We start from the raw sequence: 23,156 nt of genomic DNA, 5'->3' as shown, positions 1-23,156 counted from the left end.
GATGATTTCAACCAATAATGACGAAGTTTCTATTATACACCACTTTATTTCACATTAAAATTAAAATGATTGGTTGATAGTAACTGACGTCATGATAAATAGCAGTAGATTATTACAAAAGGTCGTCCAGCTGTCGTCTTATTGATTGCTGCATAGATGTCTCTGTTTCATATAAATAAATAATTTTTTTTTTTTTTTTTTTTCGAAGAGAGTCTTATCCTTTTACAATTTTAAGATATGATTCTCGAAAAAAAAAGGGGGGAGGTAATAATTATCATTGCTAAAATGGAATAAGCTTGTTGTTAGCTACTCTTTGAAATATATACGAATACATTTATTCCTTCAACAAAGTTAACTTATTTAAATGGAATAAAAAAAAAAAAAAAAGAAAAAAAAAAATCGATAAAATTCTCTCCTATAAAATGTTGTGTGAGTAATAATAAATGGGTTACTAGTAAACAAAAAATTTCACTTATTTACATAACAAATATTAAAATTTTAATGACGAATAAAAAAAAAAAACTATTTTAATTAGTTATGTTGTTATTTATAATAAAAGATGTCTCAAGGAGGACGTATTATTCAAGTTATAAGGAGGATTGATGATGTATATTGCATTCATTTTCATCATTATTACTACTTTGACTTGAAGGAATTGATATTGAATTATATTGACGATGTCGTTCAGGCCGTGTTGTACGCTTATTTAATAACATGATTGATTTACTATCTTTCTTTGTTTGTATACTAGTAAAAGAGCTATTTTTCATTTTCGGTAAAATAATGTTATGTTTCTCTAATAGTTGCTGTTGCATTCTTAGATACTCTTGAAGTTCTTCTAATTGTTTCTGTTGATTTTTATGTACTAGAAGTGCAGATATGGCTATAGTAGTAGTAGTAGTAGTAGTAGGACTTATGTGTTGTTGCTGTTGCTGTTTATTAAGCACACTATGTGTAGTAGTAGTGGTATCAGTAGTGGAACAAAAAGAATCATGATTATCTTCTTGAACTAGGTCATCATGGCATTGTCCTTTTTCGAAAAATTTGTTTATTAAATGGTGTTTATTAATGGATGATAAATGATAATAGTGTTCTTCTTGTCTTTCAAGACGATTCTTTGTTATTCCATTGATTCGTATTTGAAGCAAAGTAATTTTCTCATTCAAGTTACGATTTCGTTTATCAAGGTATTTAATGTAATCCACTGCCTTAAACAAGATTGTACTTTTAGAATTATTTATATTTTTTAGAGTTGGAACGATTTCGGTCAACTCTTTAAAACCTGAGCGAATCGTATTACGTCTCTTTTGTTCAGAAGCAATGTGGTTCATTCTTTTTTCATCTTCAGTTAACGTATCTCGACAACTTGTTGATAATAATGTTGCCCTTGTTCGTTTTTTGGTCATCAAAGGATGGACACTTTGCTGTTGAGTTTCTTCGATGATAGTTGGATACTCTTTTTGACCATTTTCAATCAATGACCTTTGCTGCTGAATAGACATTTTATCATAATCAGAATACAAGGAAGTTGAAGCTATTGAAGGCATTATTATTTGATCACTATGTTGTAGGTAAATAAGTGGAGTAATCGTGTTTTTAAAGGGATTTTCATCTTTTTGATCTTTATGAGAGTTTCCTTTCTTAGCAGTGACACCTTTATCAATTTCTTGTTCCTACATATATAAAGGCTTAAATTGTATATCTATCTATGATGCACATATTCTTACTGCTTTATTCTGCATTGCTTCTTGTTTATTATCATGAGAAATGGATAGTGGCATGAATAACTCAGTAGTGACATTAGAGTGGGTTTTTCTTCTCTTGCTCGAATTATGATCAAAATCAACAAATGGAGAAATAAGAGAGATGGTCTGAGATGTATTTAATGTAGAGTTATTAACATGATAATCTATGTAATACATACACTCTAATAATTTAGGCTCTTTGATAATACAATAACATATTATATGAATTTGCATATAATACCTTCTAAAGTCTGATGAGTACCTAATTGCTCTTTGTTATCAATAAAGTCACTAGTAGGATCTATTAGATTAGGATTCAATGGATAATCCCATATACTATGACTACTTGCTGTACTTGTTGTACTCATTATACTAGAAGCCTTATGCTTTGGATCATATTCTGAATTATTATTCATATTTTGTTATGAAAAAAAAAAAGAAAAGAAAAATTAGGATAGTATACATCATGCATACCTATTTATTTTTCCCTTTTCCATGTTATACACAGCTTAATTTGGTGTAATCGACTTTACAAATGCCTAATAGAAATTATGTATTTTTAATCATTTAAATACATGTGAATTTTGTGTATATACGGTATTTAATAAATGACATAGATTTATTATTAGAACGCATGAATGATTAGTAAGAAAAAAAAAGAATACAAATCGTAGAGAATTTATAACCGCTCTTTACCAAAATGTTTATTATTTAACCAAGTAAAGTGAATGGCTCTATTACTATTATATTCATTTCAGTTAGTCGTTTCAAATAAAGAAAGTTATAACAAAAGTGAGTAAACTGTGAACCAACAAAGTCTTACTAATAATAAAAACAGACTACTGATAAGAGAGTCGTTGTTTGTTGGATCAGGTGTAGAAAGTATTTTTTATTCATATAAAATAGATCTACATTTCTTCTTGCAAAATTTCTGGTTTTTTTTTTTTTTTTTTTTTTTTTTTTTTTTTTTTTTTTTTTTTTTTTATGAAAAGGTGGCATTCTCTATCACAATATACATATTATGCAATCATCCGAGTTTATTCAGTACAGTTGCCATTTCTTCTGTGACATAAACAAAAAAGTGGCTTGAATAAGTCGCATGAGGTAGGCCTATTTTGATACCTACTATCCTTTGTTTCTTTCGACCGTTTGATTGTGGAACCTGTTACGAAACTGCAATCAATCCATGCGCGGATAGGCAACCCCTCCCCTCAAAAAAAAAAAAAAAAAAAAGCTACCTTAAAAAATTGCCAGAGGGTGAATTTGTGAATCTTATAAACTTTTCAATATGGACAGAATGTAAATATTTTAAATAATAAATGTAGTTGTAGTATTTAATTTTCTTGTATTTGTTTCATGAACAAAATTTTGAATGTGTTAAAACTTTTTTGATTGGTAAAAAAAAAAGAAAAACATAAACACAGATAACTATATAGTATGCTACGCATACCACTAAACTATTAAATGTGTGCCGTCACAATCTAGATGTAGATCCTATATGTTGGCTATCTATTATGTCATCTGTTGAACGAGTTCGTGTTCTCTGTTGATGTCTTGAATGGCTACCAGCAGGATGGTAAACCTCGATTATGCATTTATCATCTTACCGAGTTGTTTACCAAATCTCATTCAATTCATTATCTATCTACACATGTATCGTCGTTTATATATCCCTGTCTCAGTTGCTGAACCCATATCCTTTCTATTGAACAACCAGCTGTCTATTAAACTTCTTTGTCCATCACATTATGATTTCACATGGACTATCCTCTGGTCAAAAATATACACCATTTTCCACGAATGAGATGCTATATTTCATGATAAGTTCACCCCTCTTATTGAAAATCCTGGTTTCAAGCTGATCCGATGGTTGTTTAACAATCGAAGGTAATGTATCATCCTTCACTTTCTTGGAACATTATTATATTTTCCCTTGACCTCTTTATCTTTCTTTTTTTTTTTTTTTTTTACCTTGTGTCCCTTATAAGGATTTTTTTTCTACTATTTTATTAAGCCGGACTAGGCAATCAAGTATCATGTACTTATAAAGATCAAAAATTTTAATTATGTAATGAGAAAATAATAATTTTATTTAATTGTATTATGTTGTGCAAATTCATTGGAAAAAAAAAAGTTATTATTCAGCAAAAAAAATGTGGGGTCTGTAATAAATAAAATTACAAAAGGTAAAAAAAAAAAAAAAAAAAAAAATACTATTGTTATGCATAATCTAAAAGTAAAGTACCATGTCTGCCCCTGTTTTATGATGTTGAAATACACATGATAAAAATTGTACTTTTATTCATAAGCTATAAACAATAAAAAATCATTTCACGTGGTTTCATATGTCAAGAAGAATATATACATATTTATTTATTTATATCAGAATAATAAGTGAATAATTAGATTAATAATAATTATTATTCGTGATAGCCATAGCATGATCAATATTCCGAAGCATAACTGTAGTACGACTCAATAAGCATGTAAGATGGTTGACTTCACGTTTTAATTCATCGCGATGAGCTTCAAGTGATTTTTTGTGATCTACAATAGCAAGAGGAGGAGGAGGAGGAGGATGAAACAAAGAAGGGGTCATTTTAGACTGAGAGGCTATCGAATCATTTTCATTCGACACATTTTTTTTTAATAATTTAGGTGATGAAGGCTGTATAGGATCATAAGTGACTAATGGAGGAGAAGGTAAACTAGGAAGACTTCTATCACGACGATCTGTATCAGGATTTAGTAAACAAGCAATGTTAGATCTTGTTGGTTTCATAGGTGGAGATGGAAGATATGGTTGATGACGATGAAATACATCAGGCTCTATAGGATTTAATAATGATGATTTAAAAGTAGGCTCGAGTGTACTAGAAGATGGAGAGGGCAAGAGTGGACGTAAATGATCCGTACGTTTAACAGAGTCTTCAATTCCTCTTTGTCTCTTTGTTCCACATGAAGAGTGATTTTTTTTTTCTATGAGTTGAGGCTGAATGATGGTAGATCGATATGTAACAGCTATATTAGCCATAGAAATTCGTTTACGACGTTTAATAGTTGAGCGTTTCATTGAAATAGGACGATGTACATTATGTAGTTTAAAATAAAGTCCACAAGCGTTACAAATCGTTTGACCCAATTCATCACGTCTCCAAAGTGGGGTTGTTGAAGTTTGGCAATTAGCGCAAATGAAATGAATCGAATCTTCTAGTGGCGTATCTACTGGACTCTGTTTATGATGATTGTTACTGCTAATATTATCCATTTTGTTAGGAGGAGGAGGAGGAGGAGGAGGAGGAGGACCTGTTGGTACTTCTGTCATGATCGAAAGCACTGGCGCTAACAGGGGAGGACGTGAAAGACGAGGAGCAAGGGTGGCGACAGGGCTTACAGAAACATGTTTTGAACGCTTTGAAGCATTTCTTTTTAACCAAATAGGACGTGCAGTATTACGAGCCTTATAATAAAGACCACATGCATTGCAAATGATTTCTCCAAGAGGAGATCGACGCCATAAAGGGGTGGTAGTGGTACCACAATTCGAACAAGAAGGGGAGGGAACAACTGTACTTCCAATGTCCGATTTCGCAACACTGGAGTTGCACGGTCCAATAACGGCTGAAATAGAGTTGTTATTGCTGGAAGTACTAGAGACCTTCATTTGTTCGAAGCCAGTTACGATTGCTACAGTAGACTGGTCTTGTTTTTGTGAAAAATTCAAATCGTCTGTCTTGAATGATAAACTAGAAGATTGTATTAGTGGACATTTATGACATGAATCAACACTTGTAGCCGTTGAAGGCTTATTATAAAAAGGTGATTTTACAGTCATTTTAAAATAAAATGAATAAGTAAAAATGAAATAAAATAAAATAAAAAAGGGATAAATAAAAAAAAAATACATTTGTATACAAACATATTTATATATATTTATCATCAAGGTCATGATGAACCATGATTGGATAATGATAGTGGTAGCTATAATAAACAGTTAAAAAAAATCATCGGAGGAAATAGTATCCAATTAAAGTAGGCTTGTTATCTTTAATCTCTCTCTCTCACTTTCTAGTTTATCTTTCAATTGATTATTTCCCCGCTATTTACCCCCTTTTTACTGTATAATACATATCATATCTTTACCCCTTCTTTCATGGAGTTCCCGCGGAAGAGAAAATTTGTTAAAAATAAAGTCAAGATAAGGGATCACGTGAATCAAAATTAACATATAAAATATTAGTCTACATGCATGTAAGTATATTGTATATAGTGGCATTTTAGAACCTGTTACACTTTAGATTTATCAATCTTATCTTGAAGCAAATTCCTATTCTAACTACTCATCTTTTAAATAGCCAAAAAAAAAAAGACTAAATTATATATAAATTCTTTTTATGCATAAATTAAAGCTGCCTGCCTAGCAACCAGGTACGAAAAAAGAATATACATGCAAATCTTTCATGATTTTATACTACTATTATTATTTATTTTATTGGGAGAAAGGGAATTCTTTTTTCTTCTTTCTTACTTAAGAATACTTGAGTAACAACTAAAGAATGCAAAATGATTTGCGGGGAGACGAAAAAAAAAAAAAAAAAAAAACGTCTTACTACCATTGGTGGTGGTTTCAAAAAATAAAATAAAATTTCTATTTTTTTCTTTTTCTTTTTTTTTTTATCCTTTCTTTTATATATTATTAATTTTCTTTTCTTTTTTTTTTTCTTTTTATATATAAAAAAGAAGTGATATCAAGTTATACTAATAAGTTCATGTCCAATATTGAAGAGCTCAACGTTCCTTTTGGTAAATAAAAATTTCTTTTTTTTTTTTAAAAAAAAAAGAATACTTAAGTTTATGCATCTTTTTATTAGATCCGTTTGCTGATGTTGATGAAGATAATAAGCAACAAGCTAATAACAATATCCGTAAGTAATAAAATATGGGATAACTATAAATAAAAGAATCATTTTATATGTATATATCAAATCTTAAATTTTAGATTTACGTATTCAACAAAGAAACGGTAGAAAGACATTGACCACTCTTCAAGGACTTCCTACACAATATGATGCTAAGAAAATTTTGAAAACATTTAAAAAGCTATTTGCTTGTAATGGTACAATTGTCGAAGATGAAGAACATGGTGACATTTTGCAACTCACAGGTGATCAAAGGTTAAAGATTGCTGAATTCTTAGTTGAAGAAAAAATTGCTAAAAAGACTGACATCAAAATTCATGGTTTTTAAAGAATATATCATTTTTTTTGTATATATTTTATATAATAAAATTAATTATCATACTATGATGTAAAGGATTAAATGCATGTTATTTGGAATAAGTGAAGGAAGAGGGAAAAAAAAACTAATGCTATGCTAATACTAAATGGTGAGACTTTTTTTTTTAAGGCAGCACTTGCATATAGCGGAGTTCAATAAAATGAATACACATATTACATTATTGCACTACGATTAATAATTATTTTATTTATTAACAAAATTTAAACGCAATGAACATACTGATAATTATATATCAAAATTAAAATTGCCTGGGAAGCTCTTAAAAAAAGTAAATGAATTAAAAAACCCTTAATGGACTCAAGGGAACCATAGCGAAGATTCAGTATTTTCGGATGAAATGTAGACTAGTTACAATTATTTTTTTTTTAAATCAATGAATACAAATTTGAACAGCAAAAATAGATTTTGACGAAATAAAACTAGTTTTTAGACATGTTTACCTGTAAAAATCTAAATTTTTTGTTAAGAAAAAAAAATCGTGTTTAAGACAGCGATATTATTGTTTTTGACAAGAGAATGCAAGAGGGACGGATCATGACCAGTTAGTATCTCATTAAAGATTCGATAAATATTTTTTACGGCGTTGCAATCACGTTGCCATAGCATCCCGCAGCTTTTGAAAGCTAAAACACCATGACAGCCTATTAATGAAGGCGTAAAATTTCTTTCAAAATCTGAATGACAAGTCTATTTTATATAAAAGCAAATATGTTAAATTGGTGTTAATAGAGCAGTAATAACTTATTACTTTGGAAGTTCTAAATTTATCTATAATAGGTACCACATCTTTGTCTATTCAACAATAAAATTAATGACACCTATTCAAACAACTTTAAACTTGACAGTATCTTTATTGACCGTTCCATTCTCAGATGCCATAACTAAAATTTTCATCTTGATAAAAAAAAGGAAAAAAAAAAAGGAAAAAAAAAAAAAGAAGGGAAAAGGTTACCTTGAGTAGATGAAGAAGATTCACATTTTTTACTACGTTTTAAAAAATGACAATCTTTGCATTTGGTCACTGACATAAAACATTAATTTCAGTGTTTAATTGTTTGTGTACAACTGAAAACTTACAATTATTCTTATTGATTTCCACATTCTTTTTCTTATTAATCACTTTAATGATATATAAAAAAAGAACACAGAAATCTGATATATAAAAGTTACTCAAAGTTATTGTATAAATGCCTCCTTTACTAAAAGAAAAAAAAAGCATATGAATCTTAAAGTGTGTTTTACGTAAGTCATCTTACTCAACGCTTGATTGGAAATGGTCAAAATACTATGAGCATACATGATTTGATTCAATGTAAGAATAGTTCAACATAAAAGAAACATAAATACTGGTTTATATGAATATACTTATTGTTGGTAATTTTTTTCTTCTTTTTTTTTTTAAAAAAAAAACCTTCAAAATAAAAGAATAAAACTTATTTTAAAACAATAGAACTAACAAAGACAACAAATACGAGATTAAGAATATCCATTATATAAAAAGAAAACGTTTATTTCTTTGATTTATAAAGAGAACCATCTCTTTCTCTGTTATATATGTAATTTGATGCTTTCAACATAGCAGCCTTTAAATATTACTACGAAATTTATTTTACTCGACTTGGATAAAAAGGAGTTGTTCAAAAAAAAAAAAAAAAAAAAAAAAAAAAAAAAAAAAAAAAAAAAAAAAAAAAAAAAAATTGGGAGTGAGAGTGAAAAAGTAAGAGAATATCAAATAAGTCTGTAATTTGTCTTGTTAGAATTTCACTTGAAGGCCTCTTAGTAGATATATCTTCTCTCTCTCTCTCTGTCTGTCTCTCATTATTTCCCTTTTTTTTTTCCCTTATATCGTTTATTGTTGTTCTTTGTTAATTAAGAATATAGTTAAATCTACTGAATATATAATGAAAGGCTGTTTCTAATCTTTTTTTTTTTTTTTTATTTTATTATTTTTATTTTTCTTAATTTTATATATCTTTTATAAATGTCAAATCATATACCTTCTATCAAATTAGTTGTTTTGGTATGACAAATAGATATAAAACTACATACAAAGGAATGAAATTTGGCAGAAAATTAAAAAAAAAAATAATAAAATAAAATAAAAAGGGAGAGTCTTCTGTAGGGAAATCAAGCATTGTTACCAGATACGTTGAAAATACATTCATGAATAAAAGAGATCCAACTATTGGTGGTAAATCTTATAATATACATATTCTTATATAAATATACACTTACACGCAATATATATAGCTGAACTATCAACAAAAATTTATTCTATTGAAACACATGATATTAAATTCGTAATTTGGGATACTGCAGGTCAAGAGAGGTTTCATGCACTGGCTCCTATGTATTACAGAAATGCTTTAGCAGCAATGGTTGTATTTGATGTAACAAACTATGTAGGTTTTTTTATTAATATTATTCAGGAACAGAGCTACAATGATAGTCATGTTGATCTATGTATAGAATACTTATGAAAAAGCAAAAGAATGGATTATTGAATTAAAAAATCAGGCTTCCTCAGATATTGTTATCGTATTAACAGGAAATAAGATCGATTTACAAGAATACTTGCGAGAAGTATCGAGAGAAGAAGCTGAATCATATGCAAAAGCATTAAATATATTATATATGGAAACAAGTGCAAAATTAAGTACGAATATTCATCATATATTTACTGAAATAGGTATACAGAGTTTATATACAGATTGCATATTTTGTAAAATTTTCTTTTTCATCTATTTTATGTGTAGCTAAAAGAATTCCTACCAGTTATTTGCAGTTGAACAATAATGAGACTATCAGAATACCTTTAACTGTTAAAGACGGCAATATCAAAAAACGATATAAAAATAATAATGCTCGTTGTAATTGCTAATTGTAAACATTTATTTATTTATTTTATTTGTTTTTTCATTTTTTTTTTAAAAAAAAGAAAGAGTTTCTATCACTTATTGGACAATTGTCTGTATATAGTACATCATCTTTTTTATTTTGTTTTATATACTATTGCTTGATATACATATTAATGTGCATCTTAATTTAATATCATAATTAAATACGATAGATTTTTATTTTTTTTCGATATCTATACTTCTTTCTGTTTGACTACTACTACTACTACTACTACTACTGCATTTCGATGAAGCTCGCTGACTGTTATTGATTGAGTCATATTTAGGAAGATAATCACCAATAAAGAAGATAGAATAGACGATGAAACTGATAAAAATAATAATGGTATCAAACACATAGAATGCCCATTCTAAGCGAGCAATAGGCCCACCATATCCAGTAGCATATTCAGCAACACGATAGATGGATCGAATGTATAATAAAACAATAGTAACATATAGACAAAGAATTAAATTCTTTTTTGGATTTGTGCTATTCTCAACATAATAATTATATCGTGAATGGCGATGCACATAAACGGTAATAGCTGCAAAACAGCCAAAGAAAATCAATTGAACTGCAAGACCAATTAATGTAACAATTCGGCCTTCTTCATTGTACCCTACAGTTGACTGTAAACCACCACCAGCGCCTTGTAAACAAAATGAAAAGATATCACTTCCAAAAAAGAACCAGGTAACAAACTTGGGTCGAAGATAGTATCTCTTTTCTTCAACATTTGATAGTCGAATGATTTCACCCACTGCCTTATAGTTAACTAAGGCTAATGCATTGGGAGCTAATAATAAAAACAAAGTCATTCCAACATACTTTCCAAGATCTGTGAAAAAGTGACATTTGAGTCGAATTGCAAATCCTATAGTTTCCATTAAGGCAGTAAAGGCTAGAATATATAGAAACCGTGGGCTTTTAGAGATATAGATTCGAATTGTCAAATAGATTGTCATTAGTCCATATAGCGCTAAAGCAACTGCTGCTGGAGCTAAAACCGGTATATAATGAAATAAGTATAATGCCTTAGACTCTCCATTATTTGCTAATATAGTTTCTAATCCCATATCTATTGCTTGTTATGATTTTTAAAGTGTGATTTATATATATTTATATAAAAGAAGAAGAAGAAGAGATAAATTGTCTTATTATATCTTGAAAAGCCAATGTTGTACATGCTTTACTTATGTTACACACGTTGATTCTGCAAAGACACTCTATTATCCATTAAATAAGGGATCAATGTATCCGAAAGATAATTTTATTAGTTTTCTTTCTCGATCATTAAATCTAACTGTATAATCATTTCAAGCTGATCTGCATACAAAAATTTATTTATTCAACTGATTAAAAATAAGCAAATGTTAATTTACTTTCTTTTTTTTTTCTTTTGAAAAAAAGAAAAAAAGAAAACCAATAAACACAAAGCAATAGACGGATTTCGGGATTATTTTCGGTGCGCTATCTTCTTTAGCACACTGCGACTCCCCCCCATTTCTTGAAGTATCATCCCTTTGAATATGAGACAATAGATAATCAGATAATAAATATACGTATTCCATACAAATCAGATAATTTAATGTTTAGACCTTTTTTTTTTTTTTTTGAATAATATCAGCTAATGGCCATTTTAATATACATTTAATACATGTTATACTAAAATAGCGCTATTAATGAGATTACAGTAGATCATATATTTGCTATTTGAATAAAAGACAATAAATATATTTAACATACAATCATACGGCATTGTTAAACGAAAAAAAAAGACAATGAGAAAGAAATTAAAAAAATAGAGTCAAAGAAGACAAAAATGGATATACATTATATTACAAACGAAAGTGGTTTATTTACATAATACAGATTCTTGATGATTAAATAAGTTTAAATTAATAATTTTCATTTTTGTTGTTGCAATTTCCTCGAGCTTCATCCATTTCTAAACTTGATGAAGAGGAAGGCAATTTTGAAACAGTAATATCGAATGCAGAACCAGGTTTTGGAAGATAGTTGGCGATAAATAGAATATTGTAAACAACAAAGCAAAGAAAAACGACAAGAGTATCAAAGACATAAAATACCCATTCAGTAGTAGCAATCACACCATCATAACCACCAGCGAATTCAGCAACACGGTAAATATTACGAATATAAAGCAAAAGCAGTGTGATAATAAGACAAGTAGTTAATCTTGCTTTAGGATTTGATTGATTTTCTACTTGATATTGGTATCTGGGGTTGCGACGAATATAAATTGTGATATAGCCAAAACAGAAAAAAAAGAATAATTGAATTGCAAGACCCACTAAAGCTATAGCTTTGCCAATATTAGCCATTCCAGCATTACCTGTAGCTTGCATACCTCCACCTGAACCTTGTAAAATGAAAGCAAAATAATCACTACAAAGAAAGAACCAGGAAACAAATTTACGTCGAAGATAAAAATGCTTTGGAGTTACATCAGATAATCGAATGACTTCACCAAGGGCTCTGTAATTGACTAACGCCAAGGCATTAGGGGATACGATTAAGAAGAATTGCATAACAGCGTAGTTTGTGATATTTGCATTGTTGTGACACATGATTCTAAAGATATATCCAACAGCTTCCATTACACCAGTGAATGACAGTATATAAATAAATTTTCGAGATCTTGATCTGTACGCGCGAATAGCTATAAGAATTGTAAAAAAAATGAATACAACTAAACTTATCACTGCCAAAGGAAGGTTAGACACATGAAAAGGAAATTGTGATGTATTTGATTCATTTTGTGTAATAAGAGGCATTTTAAAATATAGAAAATAAGCTGATTTTTGAAGATTGATAATTCTTTCAAATCCACATTGTATTTATATTTATTTAAAAATTTCTCCGCCAGCAACAATAAGCTTAAAAAATTCTTATCATTTATAACAAAGACATTGTACATTTATATAATTATATGCATATAAAAAAAAAAACCCTACCTTTTCCTACTAATTTTTGGAAAAAAAAATTATGATTATACAAGCATGATAACTTTAGAATCTTCTAACTAACGTGAAGAACTCGACACACTTCTTCTTTCTCTTTTCCCTTTTCGACTAAATATATGCAGTATGATTTAGTAATAATCGAGCAAATGTAATTCTAAAAAAAAAAAAAATGTTTTGCTGAAATTAAATTCATACGAAGAAATCAATAAACTTAAAGAATCCTTCGTAATACAACGATAAAATTATTAGGACTAACAATTGATATAATATCTGTATTAACAATAATAACTACATAAGATAAAGGAAATATTAAACTACAGTAAGAATGCTTTTGCTGTCTATGATTATTTCTTATCAGATTACATAACAATCACACTTTACACATTGAATTACCATATTTGGTTATTTTAGTTTATTTTTGTTATTTTTTTTTGCCAAGTAATTCTTAAGATTTTTATTAATGTATGAATATAATGTCTATCTAATATAAAGTCACTATACAATATACATACATACACATACATGTATATATTTAAAAGATACAGATGTACTTTTATCAAGAATAAAAAAAAAGAAAGCACGTTTGGTATATGAAGTGCTTGGTTTTTAATTAATGTCATTACACATTAAGAAATTCTATTGTCTTATAATAAATCATCAGAGTAATAGAAGGAATATTTACTGAGACTGTCGTGTAAAATGATAGTCTATTAATCAACACTCTTTATCATACGGGATAGGATATTATGTTGTCCTCTTATTATTAAGCGTTTGATAATACTAACTCCAAAATAGTATACTATTGTTATAGTTTTTTACTACAAATCAGTGATATCACCTGCTCTACTAATGAGCTCCTTTCATACTTAAGATTTGTCTCCTTTTTTTTTTTTTTTTTTTTTTTTTTTTTTTTTTTTTTTGGAGAAACATATCAAGCGCAAACCTTGAAAAGAATCAGAAAATTTACCGCCAACTACAAAAGTGTCGTAATGTACAACTAATTGTAATATTTGATGAATGAATTTCATGTTTATTATATTACTTTGTTTATTATATGACATATGATATAGAATATAGGGGTTGACCAAGTAACATTGAACTAATTTTATTAGAAATCACTCAAAAGTAAAATTCTCTCTTACTGTTAAGGCATAAAGCAAACACTCCATAAGAGAAAGCTTAATATTATTTATACTGAGCATATGGATCACTTCCAACAATATCACGACGTTTACCAAAACTCATACCAGACTATAATATAAAGTTATATGTATATATTATTTAAAGTAGCTAACATGAAGCAAACCATTAACTTACTTGATTAGCTCCACCAGTATATCCATATTGATATGTATTATATGTTGCACTTGCTGCCTGTGCTGCTTCTTTGGAAAATACAGGTCGCTGTTTATCTGCCAATTTTGGGCCCAAATACTATACATAATATTCAAAAAAATAGTATAAGCATGCATTGTCACTTTCCAGTTCTCTTATTACTTACTGTTTGTGATGTACCATTCTTATAAGCATATCTAGATACAGAAAATATAGAATCAACCACTTGTGTCATATTCTTTTTTTCGTACAGATCAATTGTTTGAAAAAGGTCATGTTTTGGAACACCTAAAGCTTCAGCACCTCTTAAAAAAATAGAAATATTTTCCATCTATTTGTAGCGTATATAAGAAAAGTAAGATTTTTTTTTTCATTACTGGAATTCTTACTTGAACAAAAGGCATTTTAGATTGCTTGTATTTGCCATGACCTGGCACTAATTTTTCGATTAACCTATTATATAAAATGAGACAATTGAATAATAAAACTTTCTATACATGCCATGTTAAAGTGATCATTTATTTACTTGCACAATAAGACTCCATCTTTTAGACTCTCGGCAAAATCGTTTGAAGGAAACTTTTCATCGATTGTATTCTCTATCCATTGTCTAGCTTCTTGTTCACGCTCAACCGAATATTTTGAGCTAATTTTAGCTTGAATTTCTATAAAGGAAAATGATGTATTGTAATAAATGAGTTTAAAAGAACTATACTGTAATTTTGTATTAAACATTTGATTCATGTAAACTTTATGACTTATTACCTTTATCTATTCCATATAATGGTGTATCTTCTTCCATATTGATAGAGAGCAAAAAAAAAAAAAAAAAAAAAAAAAAAATAAATAAATAATAATAATGAACTTTTTACATGAATAACATACTAAATGATTATGTAATTTCTAGTTCAGCAGCGGACAATTTTAAAGTAAAATGAATTTTTAGACCAATGAAAAATAACATTTTTTTTATATGTTATCTGCAGTATTTGCATCAATGCATTGACTCGTTGTGCAACAGCAAGCTTCAATTTCAAACAATATACAAAAGACTGTACATTCGTTTACACCATTTCACTCTATTAAAGTTAAACTGACATACACTTGGAATCCTTCAAACCTATATTTATCTGCTCCAGTCTTTATTACTTCTTCTACATCAGACGAGGATAGAAAATAACTACTAGAACCCCCCATCCACCTATGACTGGTGTCTATTATTAGCCTCTTTCTGCCATTAAACGTATGAACAAAAGTCATAAAAAGGAGAAGAGTAATGTGAAAGGTGTTCAATAGCTTCAATCTGAGATGCTTTATCACTTTAGACATTCTGGGATATGAACTTGATCAAGATAATTAACAACGCTAATGTACATATTCTGGATGATGCACGTTTAACAAAGTCTTTAATTTTGAAGATTTTATTTTATTTTAGCCATTCTACACTTCAAAGCCTTTATTATATGACCCATACTATATATCCTAAATTAGGGTCTTTTTTTTTTTTTTTTTTTTTTTTTTTTTTTTTTTTTTTTTTACTTGAGCATATAGAGAGGATATATCATTTCACTCAGTTAGTGTAAATTATTAGACTTGTGCTAGATTGAAAAGACATAAAAAAAGAAAAAAGAGGGGATAAGTGTTAGCACTTTACGAAGGGGACAAACAAAAAATCCAATAACTTCTTTTTTCAAAGTACTCTTATAAATCAGCAACGAGGGCATTTATATTAATTGATCTATTTTCTGAATTTTAATACGCTTAAGAAGCTGTCTGATTTTAACGTCACCAAAATATAAAACTCAATTTCTATTGGATGTGAAGTAACACTCCAGGGTTGTGGGCAAATCTAGCAAGCTTCTTTTAACTGGTCTCATAATAATAATAAATTATAATTTCTCCACCTTTTTTATTATTATTTAACCTTTAAATTAGCAAGCATGTTTTCACCTGCCATTAAAAGAAGTGTAAGTAAATGTTAAAAATTAAAAGCAAATTAGTATACAGTTTTAATCTCCATGTGCATATATACTCATTTGTTTTTCTGTATATATACTAGCTTGCTATTGCAGCTGCAAGTAGTGCTTGGGTTGCTACTGCTTCTACTGCTTTTGCCGAAGAAAAGAAAACTAAGGTAATAAAGCAAAAAAAAAAAAAAAATAAAACAAAAAAATAAAATAAAAAAATAGCTAGTTTTTTTTTTTTGTTTGCATGCATAAATAAATCTTTTTTAATCATGTCAAGTAATATAGCTTAGTATTTACGATGAGCCTGAACCAAAAGTTGTTATTATTGAATCACCTACTAAACTTGAAGAGCAGGTTTATATCGCACAAAAATATGCCAATAAAACTTTAGATGAGGGAAAGGTAAAGCAAATAAATATATAAATAAATAAAAGATCGGTTTACACATGTTGTAATCTCATTTGTTATATTTAGAATCATGTTAATAGTTGGATAAAAAAATATGAAGACTTTGAAAATGATGTCAAAAATAATATTAACAATACAATTGATAAAGATGAAGAATTATTTCCAAATCTATTCTATGTTGGTGTAGCAGCATTAGCTGGTACGATTATTGCACGTAATAGAAATATTGTTATTCGCTTTTTGACTTCTACCACTTTGGCTGTGGGTACTTCATATTATTTAATCCCCAAGACAACTCATAACATTGCACTTCAACTTCAAAGATTAGAACAAAGATATCCTCCACTTCAAGCTGCACATGAAAGTGTCAATGAAACAGTGAATGATGTTCGTAAACAAATCGACGCCACTGTAGCTCAGTTACGTGGTGCCGTTGATGAAAATACAATCAAACTGCGTCAACAAATTAGGCAAAATACAGAACAAATCGGATCTAACCATCATGACAAATTTGAACAAGTAAAAAAGAATGTAGAAAGCATGTATTCAACTAGATCAAAGGTATGACAAGTAATTTCATTCATTTAGTTCATTCTATTATTAATTCAATCTATACAATCTAATAGCCTGGAGTTGAAGAAACATTAAAGAAAGAAAACTAATTGATAATAAATGCAAACATTATTTATTTGAGTGAATGGCTTAGGGCTATATATATAAAAAAAAATTAAACTTGTTTTATTATGAATGCTTTATTGTATGAAATGATAAAAAAAAATGCTTCAAATGTGTTGTAGCTTATTTCGAGGTATTTTGTGTGTATATAATAGCTACCAAAAATTGTTTGCAAGCCAACTCAGATAGATAGTATTTCCTTTAAGGGGAGAATATACATATACATTTAAATATATGTTTTTTCCCGAAGAAATCATGTAATTCTTCTTAGATCTTGCAATATTAGAATACTACTCATTTGTATATTTATTACCAAGAGTGTTATTCACTTTTTACTTTATGACGAAAGATGTAATAAATAGTTATTTATTATTTTATAATAATACATGCTTATAAAAAATATTGACTGCCAGGACCTCCAGTAATTGAAGATTGTTGATCACCTTGAATCTCATTTTCCAAAAATATTGTATAATCAGAGGATAAAATTTGTCTATCTTCTTCTGGTATTTTTAAGATAGCCGCTTTATTTCCACATCGATAACAGTAATTAGGCGCTGACCATAATGTAACTAAATTCTTTTCTTCAAATGGATAATTAAAGCCTTCATCTACTAATTGATGACTTCTAACAATTAAATTTATCCCGTTATTGTGACAAAACTAGATAGAATAGAAATTGAATATTAGATGGAATTAACAGTAAAATATATATATATATATAGACTCAAGTTATTTACTGAGGTTGTAGGTAATGAACCAAATAAATAGCCACCTCCTCTAGGGCTTATTGCCCATGATTCTACTTGTGTTTCTGGATCAGACCATAATAAATCTAATGTATAGTCAAAAAAAAAAAAAACCGCATTATTTATGCTTCTTGCTTGAATGAATATGAATAGTTACCACAATGTCCTCCACTTTGTGGTAGTTCTTGCATACGAAATAATGTTCTAATATTTTATAATAGTTAATAATTATACAATGTATGTTTATAATGAATAATACATACCGAATAGAATCAATTGAGGGTAATTCTGGCGATAATCCTCCATGTACACAAAACACTGAGCCATCAATTACCTTTAATATAAATATATATATACATACATCAATTATAAACAATTTCTTATATGTATGCATGCATGCATATATACTTTACTGCTGCTAAAGGTAAATAGTCAAATATCGTACAACACCATTCCCAAACTTTTGTATTTTGATATTTAGCCAAACACTCGTCTTATAATAATAGATTCTATTAGATTTATAGTCTTTTTTTATACATATGAAGTTATTCTTATTTCTTTTACTTGCCATAAAATCCATACACTCGAGTAACGTTGCGACTCTCATGATTTCCTCTGGTAAGCGTAATACGATCGGGATATCTAACATATAAATCAATATCCACTTTTTTTTTTGTTTTTTATGCATGCATAAAAATTAACTTACTTGACTTTATATAATAACAGTAATGTCAGTGTCTCCAATGAATACCGACCACGATCCACAAAATCGCCCTAAACATATAAAATGAGTGTGTTAAAGCTTTATTTTAATCTAGAAAAAAAAAATATGTATACCATAAAAATATAAGATGTGTTTGGCAAATCACCCCCTACTTCAAATATTTTAATTAAATCATAAAATTGTCCATGAATGTCTCCACATAAAGTAACTGGTGCATGAACAGGAACTACAGTTGATTCTTCTGAAAGTATTTCCTTCAGCTAATATAGAAAAGATTTACTTTTCTTTTTTGGTTTGCGTGTCTATACACATTTATGTCTATTGATTATACCTTATTGCATAATTGTCGCATGTCATTTTCAGATAAATATTTACATTGCTTAATAGATTCAATGCAAGCATCTATGTTCATTAGTACTACTTTTTTTTTTCTGTTTTACTTTATTTTTATTTTTATTTTTAGAAAAACAAAAAAAAAGGGTATTTAATTAAAATAACAATTGTAAAAAAAAAAAAAAAAAGATATACTGAACTATGATTGCTTGAAATTCATAGATGTCACGTGATTATTAAGCTTGTAATATACAAAACGTACCTACAGAATATGTTTTCAAATAACCAAGTTTTTTTTTCCTTTTTTAGCCATCTCTCTTTCTCCCCTCAATTTTATATTAATAAAAAAAAAAGGAAATGAGTAGTGAAGTTAACTGTATTGCAATCATAGGAAAACAAGTAAACAAGTGCATTTTAAAATATAAAACTTTAATTACTTTGAACTTACTATCTATTTTATATAGAATAATCCTTTATTCATCAAGAACTTTAGTACTTCTCATCCCGATCTTAAATATCATTATATAGCGCATACTTCAATTGATGTTATAGAAGAGAGAGGTATGTTCTAACTAAATAAAAACAAAGAAAAAAAAAGGAAATGATTCTTACCATGATGATTATTAAATAAAAATAAAGTATCTAATGGGTCTAAAAATCTTGATTTATATTTGGGATTATTATATGCAATGGAGGATTTAGCTGTGTAAATAAATGAATTCGTATCATAAAATAAAAGCATTAGATTGTTTATTCATTATTCCACATAGGTATGGATATATTACAAATACTAGAGTGAAACTGATTGTAGTTGTTTCTGTGACAGATGGAATTATACGTGATGCAGATATGAAAGCGGTAATTGAATTGAATGCAATATTAATTTAACATATAAAACAATGACACTAATAAACACAACACATTAAATAGTTATTTCATAAAATACATTCAGCTTATGTATCTAATGTGTGTAATCCATTCTATAATATAGATTCCCAAAAACCAATTCAAAGTAAAGCATTTTCTCAAGCCATTGAAACAATCGGCTTGAATGCAAGAACTACTTTAGAAATTTAAAATAAAAAAAAAAAAGTATAATATATAATATTACATTTTTAACTTTTATTATTCTAAGCTTTTGTTTGTTTTTTCTCCTTCAACTACTTTTTCAGCATTAGCTTTTTCTTTACCACCCATTCTATAATAAGAATAATAGTATATGAGTAAAATTACGTAAACAAAAACAATAACAAATTCCCCGGGGAATCCCGCTCTCGCCCCTCTTTTTTTTTTTTTTGTGTGTATACATATTCATATAATAAATATTATACTTTACTTGTTATATTTAATCCAACGATAACCTTGCGTTAATTGAGCAACTTCATTTGTAGCATGACAAGCAAATAATAAATAATTAGCAGGCTTCACTGCTAAAGCAAATCTCATAAAAAGACCAGAATAGAGACATAAGGCTTTTTTTTTAAAAAAAAAAAATAAAATAAAAAAAATATATAAATAAATAAAAATAAATAAATAAAAATAAATAAATAAAAAATAAAAATAAATGAATATGTATATAAAAATAAATCTCTATTCACTACTCTATATACAAATATACCTGCAGTCATATTGCCTGAAATTAAACTAGCATCCTTTTTAGTATCTGCAATAGCAGCAAGAGGAATACCCCAATTGGCAACAGGTCCCCAAAAATGCTAATAAACACAGAATTTATACACACCTGTAAGCTACTTATTTACTTACTTACATGTATTTATTATATATACTTACAGTACTATATATTCACGAGGGCGTTAATCACTTTGTCTTTATTTATTTTTATTCACCACATATAACTTACCTCATTAAATAGTTTCTAAATTCTTTAGAAGCAATTTTTTGGACAAACTTATTAGTGATAGAACCAGATGCTTGTGACATATTACAAATAATAATAAAAAAAAAAAAAAGATAAAGGGTAAAGAAAAGGTGGTAAAAATAGATAATAAATATAAACAAAGAAAATAAATAAATAAAAATAAATTTCAGGTAGGTTAGATGGATTTTTATTTTATTCGCTGAGAATTTGATGACTCGTTTTGTATTATCTATTATTTGATTGGCTATCATTGATTGCATTAAAGACATCAAGTCAATGTCTTTTTGATCCTGGATCGCCATTTCCCCAAACCCATCTTATTCGTCCAGTAGATCCATAAATAGGTTCATATCTATAATTCAGTATCATTTCTACTACAATCCAGCAATTAATAATAAAGAAAATTGTTCCTGACATCCATAATTCTAAAAATGTATTCTTTCCCAAAAATTCCAATTTATATGCAAAGTTTAACCATAAAGCCTTATCATGTGCAGGACACAGACACAGGATTAAGGGTTTCGGGTATGAGTATCTATCATATGCTCCTATTTATTTATTTGTTTATTTACCTGTCCTATTATCCAAGCAAGTAATAGCATTAGACCTTTCCATTTAAATGTAATTTTTAATGATGGTAATATTAAAGGGAATAGACAGATATACCACATAAAATACTTGAATAGATGATACATATAATTTAGTTTGTCTAATTAGTTCCTATTTACTTTCCTTTACCTACCTGTGATGTAATAACTTTATTATATGTAACAAATATAAATGTCTGTATAAAACAAGCGAAGAATGTATCTTTCCCAAAAGCAATACCAAGAATAGTAACAAGTAATAATTGAGGTACAAATGTAATTAGACCCATAAATTGATGTGTGTTTTCTATACCAAGATACATTTGATAAAACCAAATAGAAAAATTATGACGATGATCTTCACGCGTAACATGATATAAATAGGTATGTTGTATAAATGCATTGCCATACCTAATGAAAAAAATGCAAGTTAATGAATCGATCTATCTTTTTTTTTCTTTTACTTTACTGTTGGAACATGAGCCCAGTTAAAATAAAAAATACAAAGGCACTTGAAACAGCAAACAGGATTCGTAAAGGCGATAAAAATGGAATGGAATTAGATAATTTTCTAAACATAGAGTTTTCTCTGTCTTTACAATCATAATAATGATTATCTAGTAACATTAATAAAGGTACGGCATAAATGACTGGATATATTTTGAAATGAACTGACAAACCAAATAAGGCACAACCTGAATAAAACTTCTTATTCAAGATAAGATACAAGGTACCTAGTACCATTACTCCTAATAGTGATTCAGCGTTTCCACGTGTCGAGATATTAGCTACCATAGGGTTTAAAAGCCAGAGGGCATCGTATTTTAATGCACTCTTTGAAGGCATACCACGTAATAAAAGAATACGATGAATCAAATAACCAACAAGTAAATCTGCAGATGCAAATAGACATTTACCAAATGATCGAAACCAGTATATATTAGGTGTAAGTAGTATTGCTAATAAAGGTGTATAGCGATATGTTTCTCGTAAATAAGGTGATTGTCCCTGAGTAATGTATCGAGCTGCATCTGTAAAGACAACATAGTCTATATCGGTATATTTAACTGTAAAATAAGCATCTTGATACTCTCCATAAACCAAAAGAATAACGCGAAGTAAGAAAGCTACTGTACATAGTTTCCTGAAAGTTAAATGAGAGAAAAGTTTATCCATTTTAATAATATAGCATTCCTTTTCTATTTACAAATATCGTACATGACAAAGTAAAACAAAAAAAAAAAAAAAAAAAAAATCTTCATTTCAGAATTAGTCAAGTTTGCGGACTGTAAAATTTTATTTTATCATGCCTGAACCATCATTTATATAAATAGGAGAATATGATCTTGCCATCACCACTACTATCCTACGCGTAAAGTTGTTTATTTCTATCAAATACACGGAAGCCCCACATTAGTATCTACACAACTTATACCCATATTAACGTAAACTATTATGAAATAAACTATTCACCAGATTTGACTCTTGTTATTCAGATCCTCGTATCTCTTTTTATTTGTTTTCTTCAAAACAATCCTCACTTTCAAAGCACAATACACTACTATTTA

The 23,156-nt window shown here is 28.4% G+C and overlaps 13 protein-coding genes across 13 annotated transcripts; 4 read left to right on the top strand and 9 right to left on the bottom strand.

The window, feature by feature from the left end:
- Nucleotides 1-1,133: 1,133 nt before the first annotated feature.
- BX663DRAFT_425892 (Myc-type, basic helix-loop-helix domain-containing protein) lies at nucleotides 1,134-1,502 on the bottom strand (the record flags this gene model as incomplete). The annotated part of the gene is made up of 1 exon (XM_051522513.1): nucleotides 1,134-1,502. A coding segment is annotated over one exon (369 nt), but the record flags the coding sequence as incomplete, so codon positions are not given.
- Nucleotides 1,503-4,794: 3,292 nt separating this feature from the next.
- On the bottom strand, nucleotides 4,795-5,617 carry BX663DRAFT_446076 (uncharacterized protein; the record flags this gene model as incomplete). Its single annotated transcript, XM_051523678.1, has 2 exons — nucleotides 5,093-5,617; nucleotides 4,795-4,996 (listed from the first exon to the last, which is right to left on the bottom strand). Coding segments are annotated over exons 1-2 (690 nt in total), but the record flags the coding sequence as incomplete, so codon positions are not given.
- An 832-nt stretch (nucleotides 5,618-6,449) lies between these two features.
- BX663DRAFT_492680 (translation initiation factor SUI1) lies at nucleotides 6,450-7,173 on the top strand. The gene is made up of 3 exons (XM_051525247.1): nucleotides 6,450-6,548; nucleotides 6,617-6,670; nucleotides 6,745-7,173. The coding sequence occupies exons 1-3, from the start codon at nucleotides 6,515-6,517 to the stop codon at nucleotides 6,990-6,992; spliced, it is 336 nt and encodes a 111-aa protein (XP_051387981.1). The 5' UTR covers nucleotides 6,450-6,514; the 3' UTR covers nucleotides 6,993-7,173.
- A 167-nt stretch (nucleotides 7,174-7,340) lies between these two features.
- On the bottom strand, nucleotides 7,341-8,342 carry BX663DRAFT_482238 (uncharacterized protein; the record flags this gene model as incomplete). The annotated part of the gene is made up of 7 exons (XM_051524408.1): nucleotides 7,341-7,387; nucleotides 7,484-7,493; nucleotides 7,623-7,730; nucleotides 7,792-7,835; nucleotides 7,996-8,064; nucleotides 8,121-8,162; nucleotides 8,300-8,342. The coding sequence occupies 7 exons, from the start codon at nucleotides 8,340-8,342 to the stop codon at nucleotides 7,341-7,343; spliced, it is 363 nt and encodes a 120-aa protein (XP_051387980.1).
- Nucleotides 8,343-8,985: 643 nt separating this feature from the next.
- BX663DRAFT_534106 (ras family-domain-containing protein) lies at nucleotides 8,986-9,924 on the top strand (the record flags this gene model as incomplete). Its single annotated transcript, XM_051530568.1, has 5 exons — nucleotides 8,986-9,063; nucleotides 9,150-9,234; nucleotides 9,294-9,445; nucleotides 9,513-9,732; nucleotides 9,800-9,924. The coding sequence occupies exons 1-5, from the start codon at nucleotides 9,025-9,027 to the stop codon at nucleotides 9,922-9,924; spliced, it is 621 nt and encodes a 206-aa protein (XP_051387979.1). The 5' UTR covers nucleotides 8,986-9,024.
- Nucleotides 9,925-10,076: 152 nt separating this feature from the next.
- Nucleotides 10,077-11,058, bottom strand: BX663DRAFT_17115 (RTA1 like protein-domain-containing protein). The gene has a single exon (XM_051521654.1). It carries the CDS (start codon nucleotides 11,018-11,020, stop codon nucleotides 10,118-10,120), a length of 903 nt encoding a protein of 300 aa, XP_051387978.1. The 5' UTR covers nucleotides 11,021-11,058; the 3' UTR covers nucleotides 10,077-10,117.
- A 739-nt stretch (nucleotides 11,059-11,797) lies between these two features.
- BX663DRAFT_492679 (RTA1 like protein-domain-containing protein) lies at nucleotides 11,798-12,762 on the bottom strand. The gene has a single exon (XM_051525246.1). It carries the CDS (start codon nucleotides 12,740-12,742, stop codon nucleotides 11,843-11,845), a length of 900 nt encoding a protein of 299 aa, XP_051387977.1. The 5' UTR covers nucleotides 12,743-12,762; the 3' UTR covers nucleotides 11,798-11,842.
- Nucleotides 12,763-13,897: 1,135 nt separating this feature from the next.
- Nucleotides 13,898-15,087, bottom strand: BX663DRAFT_492676 (calponin homology domain-containing protein). The gene is made up of 6 exons (XM_051525245.1): nucleotides 15,032-15,087; nucleotides 14,793-14,931; nucleotides 14,656-14,719; nucleotides 14,433-14,597; nucleotides 14,249-14,365; nucleotides 13,898-14,182 (listed from the first exon to the last, which is right to left on the bottom strand). The coding sequence occupies exons 1-6, from the start codon at nucleotides 15,066-15,068 to the stop codon at nucleotides 14,117-14,119; spliced, it is 588 nt and encodes a 195-aa protein (XP_051387976.1). The 5' UTR covers nucleotides 15,069-15,087; the 3' UTR covers nucleotides 13,898-14,116.
- Nucleotides 15,088-16,167: 1,080 nt separating this feature from the next.
- On the top strand, nucleotides 16,168-17,729 carry BX663DRAFT_492668 (apolipo protein O-domain-containing protein). Its single transcript, XM_051525244.1, has 6 exons — nucleotides 16,168-16,233; nucleotides 16,326-16,400; nucleotides 16,519-16,635; nucleotides 16,708-17,202; nucleotides 17,268-17,606; nucleotides 17,707-17,729. The coding sequence occupies exons 1-5, from the start codon at nucleotides 16,207-16,209 to the stop codon at nucleotides 17,301-17,303; spliced, it is 750 nt and encodes a 249-aa protein (XP_051387975.1). The 5' UTR covers nucleotides 16,168-16,206; the 3' UTR covers nucleotides 17,304-17,606; nucleotides 17,707-17,729.
- BX663DRAFT_492664 (Metallo-dependent phosphatase-like protein) lies at nucleotides 17,646-19,270 on the bottom strand. The gene is made up of 9 exons (XM_051525243.1): nucleotides 19,121-19,270; nucleotides 18,903-19,049; nucleotides 18,772-18,839; nucleotides 18,634-18,707; nucleotides 18,479-18,558; nucleotides 18,329-18,399; nucleotides 18,223-18,269; nucleotides 18,057-18,151; nucleotides 17,646-17,979 (listed from the first exon to the last, which is right to left on the bottom strand). The coding sequence occupies exons 1-9, from the start codon at nucleotides 19,199-19,201 to the stop codon at nucleotides 17,707-17,709; spliced, it is 936 nt and encodes a 311-aa protein (XP_051387974.1). The 5' UTR covers nucleotides 19,202-19,270; the 3' UTR covers nucleotides 17,646-17,706.
- A 105-nt stretch (nucleotides 19,271-19,375) lies between these two features.
- BX663DRAFT_492660 (trafficking protein particle complex 2-like protein) lies at nucleotides 19,376-20,212 on the top strand. The gene is made up of 5 exons (XM_051525242.1): nucleotides 19,376-19,521; nucleotides 19,587-19,683; nucleotides 19,762-19,828; nucleotides 19,893-19,980; nucleotides 20,053-20,212. The coding sequence occupies exons 1-5, from the start codon at nucleotides 19,480-19,482 to the stop codon at nucleotides 20,197-20,199; spliced, it is 441 nt and encodes a 146-aa protein (XP_051387973.1). The 5' UTR covers nucleotides 19,376-19,479; the 3' UTR covers nucleotides 20,200-20,212.
- A 242-nt stretch (nucleotides 20,213-20,454) lies between these two features.
- Nucleotides 20,455-21,063, bottom strand: BX663DRAFT_424734 (mitochondrial pyruvate carrier; the record flags this gene model as incomplete). The annotated part of the gene is made up of 4 exons (XM_051522453.1): nucleotides 20,455-20,594; nucleotides 20,741-20,837; nucleotides 20,914-20,917; nucleotides 20,984-21,063. 4 exons carry the CDS (start codon nucleotides 21,061-21,063, stop codon nucleotides 20,455-20,457), a joined length of 321 nt encoding a protein of 106 aa, XP_051387972.1.
- A 27-nt stretch (nucleotides 21,064-21,090) lies between these two features.
- BX663DRAFT_492644 (PEANUT1) lies at nucleotides 21,091-22,826 on the bottom strand. The gene is made up of 4 exons (XM_051525241.1): nucleotides 22,058-22,826; nucleotides 21,744-21,999; nucleotides 21,574-21,678; nucleotides 21,091-21,484 (listed from the first exon to the last, which is right to left on the bottom strand). Exons 1-4 carry the CDS (start codon nucleotides 22,762-22,764, stop codon nucleotides 21,275-21,277), a joined length of 1,278 nt encoding a protein of 425 aa, XP_051387971.1. The 5' UTR covers nucleotides 22,765-22,826; the 3' UTR covers nucleotides 21,091-21,274.
- Nucleotides 22,827-23,156: the final 330 nt, after the last annotated feature.

The sequence above is a fragment of the Cokeromyces recurvatus genome, assembly GCF_025118155.1.
Source record: "Cokeromyces recurvatus strain NRRL 2243 chromosome Unknown BX663scaffold_1, whole genome shotgun sequence".
Lineage (NCBI taxonomy): Eukaryota > Fungi > Mucoromycota > Mucoromycetes > Mucorales > Mucoraceae > Cokeromyces > Cokeromyces recurvatus.
The sequence above is the reverse complement of the archived record's forward strand: the minus strand, read 5'-3'. Positions and strand labels throughout refer to the sequence as shown.

Coding starts and splice junctions, on each gene's coding strand:
- BX663DRAFT_492680 (XM_051525247.1), top strand. CDS start 6,515: ATGTCCAATATTGAAGAGCTCAACGTTCCTTTTG. Junction 6,549..6,616: donor AGAGCTCAACGTTCCTTTTG/GTAAATAAAAAT, acceptor TCTTTTTATTAG/ATCCGTTTGCTGATGTTGAT. Junction 6,671..6,744: donor ACAAGCTAATAACAATATCC/GTAAGTAATAAA, acceptor CTTAAATTTTAG/ATTTACGTATTCAACAAAGA.
- BX663DRAFT_17115 (XM_051521654.1), bottom strand. CDS start 11,020: ATGGGATTAGAAACTATATTAGCAAATAATGGAGAGTCTAAGGCATTA.
- BX663DRAFT_492679 (XM_051525246.1), bottom strand. CDS start 12,742: ATGCCTCTTATTACACAAAATGAATCAAATACATCACAATTTCCTTTT.
- BX663DRAFT_492676 (XM_051525245.1), bottom strand. CDS start 15,068: ATGGAAGAAGATACACCATTATATGGAATAGATAAAG. Junction 14,366..14,432: donor AGAATGGTACATCACAAACA/GTAAGTAATAAG, acceptor TATTATGTATAG/TATTTGGGCCCAAAATTGGC. Junction 14,183..14,248: donor ATACTGGTGGAGCTAATCAA/GTAAGTTAATGG, acceptor TTTATATTATAG/TCTGGTATGAGTTTTGGTAA.
- BX663DRAFT_492668 (XM_051525244.1), top strand. CDS start 16,207: ATGTTTTCACCTGCCATTAAAAGAAGT. Junction 16,636..16,707: donor AAACTTTAGATGAGGGAAAG/GTAAAGCAAATA, acceptor TGTTATATTTAG/AATCATGTTAATAGTTGGAT. Junction 17,203..17,267: donor TGTATTCAACTAGATCAAAG/GTATGACAAGTA, acceptor ACAATCTAATAG/CCTGGAGTTGAAGAAACATT.
- BX663DRAFT_492664 (XM_051525243.1), bottom strand. CDS start 19,201: ATGAACATAGATGCTTGCATTGAATCTATTAAGCAATGTAAATATTTA. Junction 18,559..18,633: donor TCGAGTGTATGGATTTTATG/GCAAGTAAAAGA, acceptor TATTATTATAAG/ACGAGTGTTTGGCTAAATAT. Junction 18,400..18,478: donor ACTATTTACCTTTAGCAGCA/GTAAAGTATATA, acceptor TTTATATTAAAG/GTAATTGATGGCTCAGTGTT.
- BX663DRAFT_492660 (XM_051525242.1), top strand. CDS start 19,480: ATGAGTAGTGAAGTTAACTGTATTGCAATCATAGGAAAACAA. Junction 19,829..19,892: donor GCAATGGAGGATTTAGCTGT/GTAAATAAATGA, acceptor TATTCCACATAG/GTATGGATATATTACAAATA. Junction 19,981..20,052: donor GTGATGCAGATATGAAAGCG/GTAATTGAATTG, acceptor CACATTAAATAG/TTATTTCATAAAATACATTC.
- BX663DRAFT_492644 (XM_051525241.1), bottom strand. CDS start 22,764: ATGGATAAACTTTTCTCTCATTTAACTTTCAGGAAACTATGTACAGTA. Junction 22,000..22,057: donor ACTGGGCTCATGTTCCAACA/GTAAAGTAAAAG, acceptor TTTTTTCATTAG/GTATGGCAATGCATTTATAC. Junction 21,485..21,573: donor TTGCTTGGATAATAGGACAG/GTAAATAAACAA, acceptor GCACATGATAAG/GCTTTATGGTTAAACTTTGC.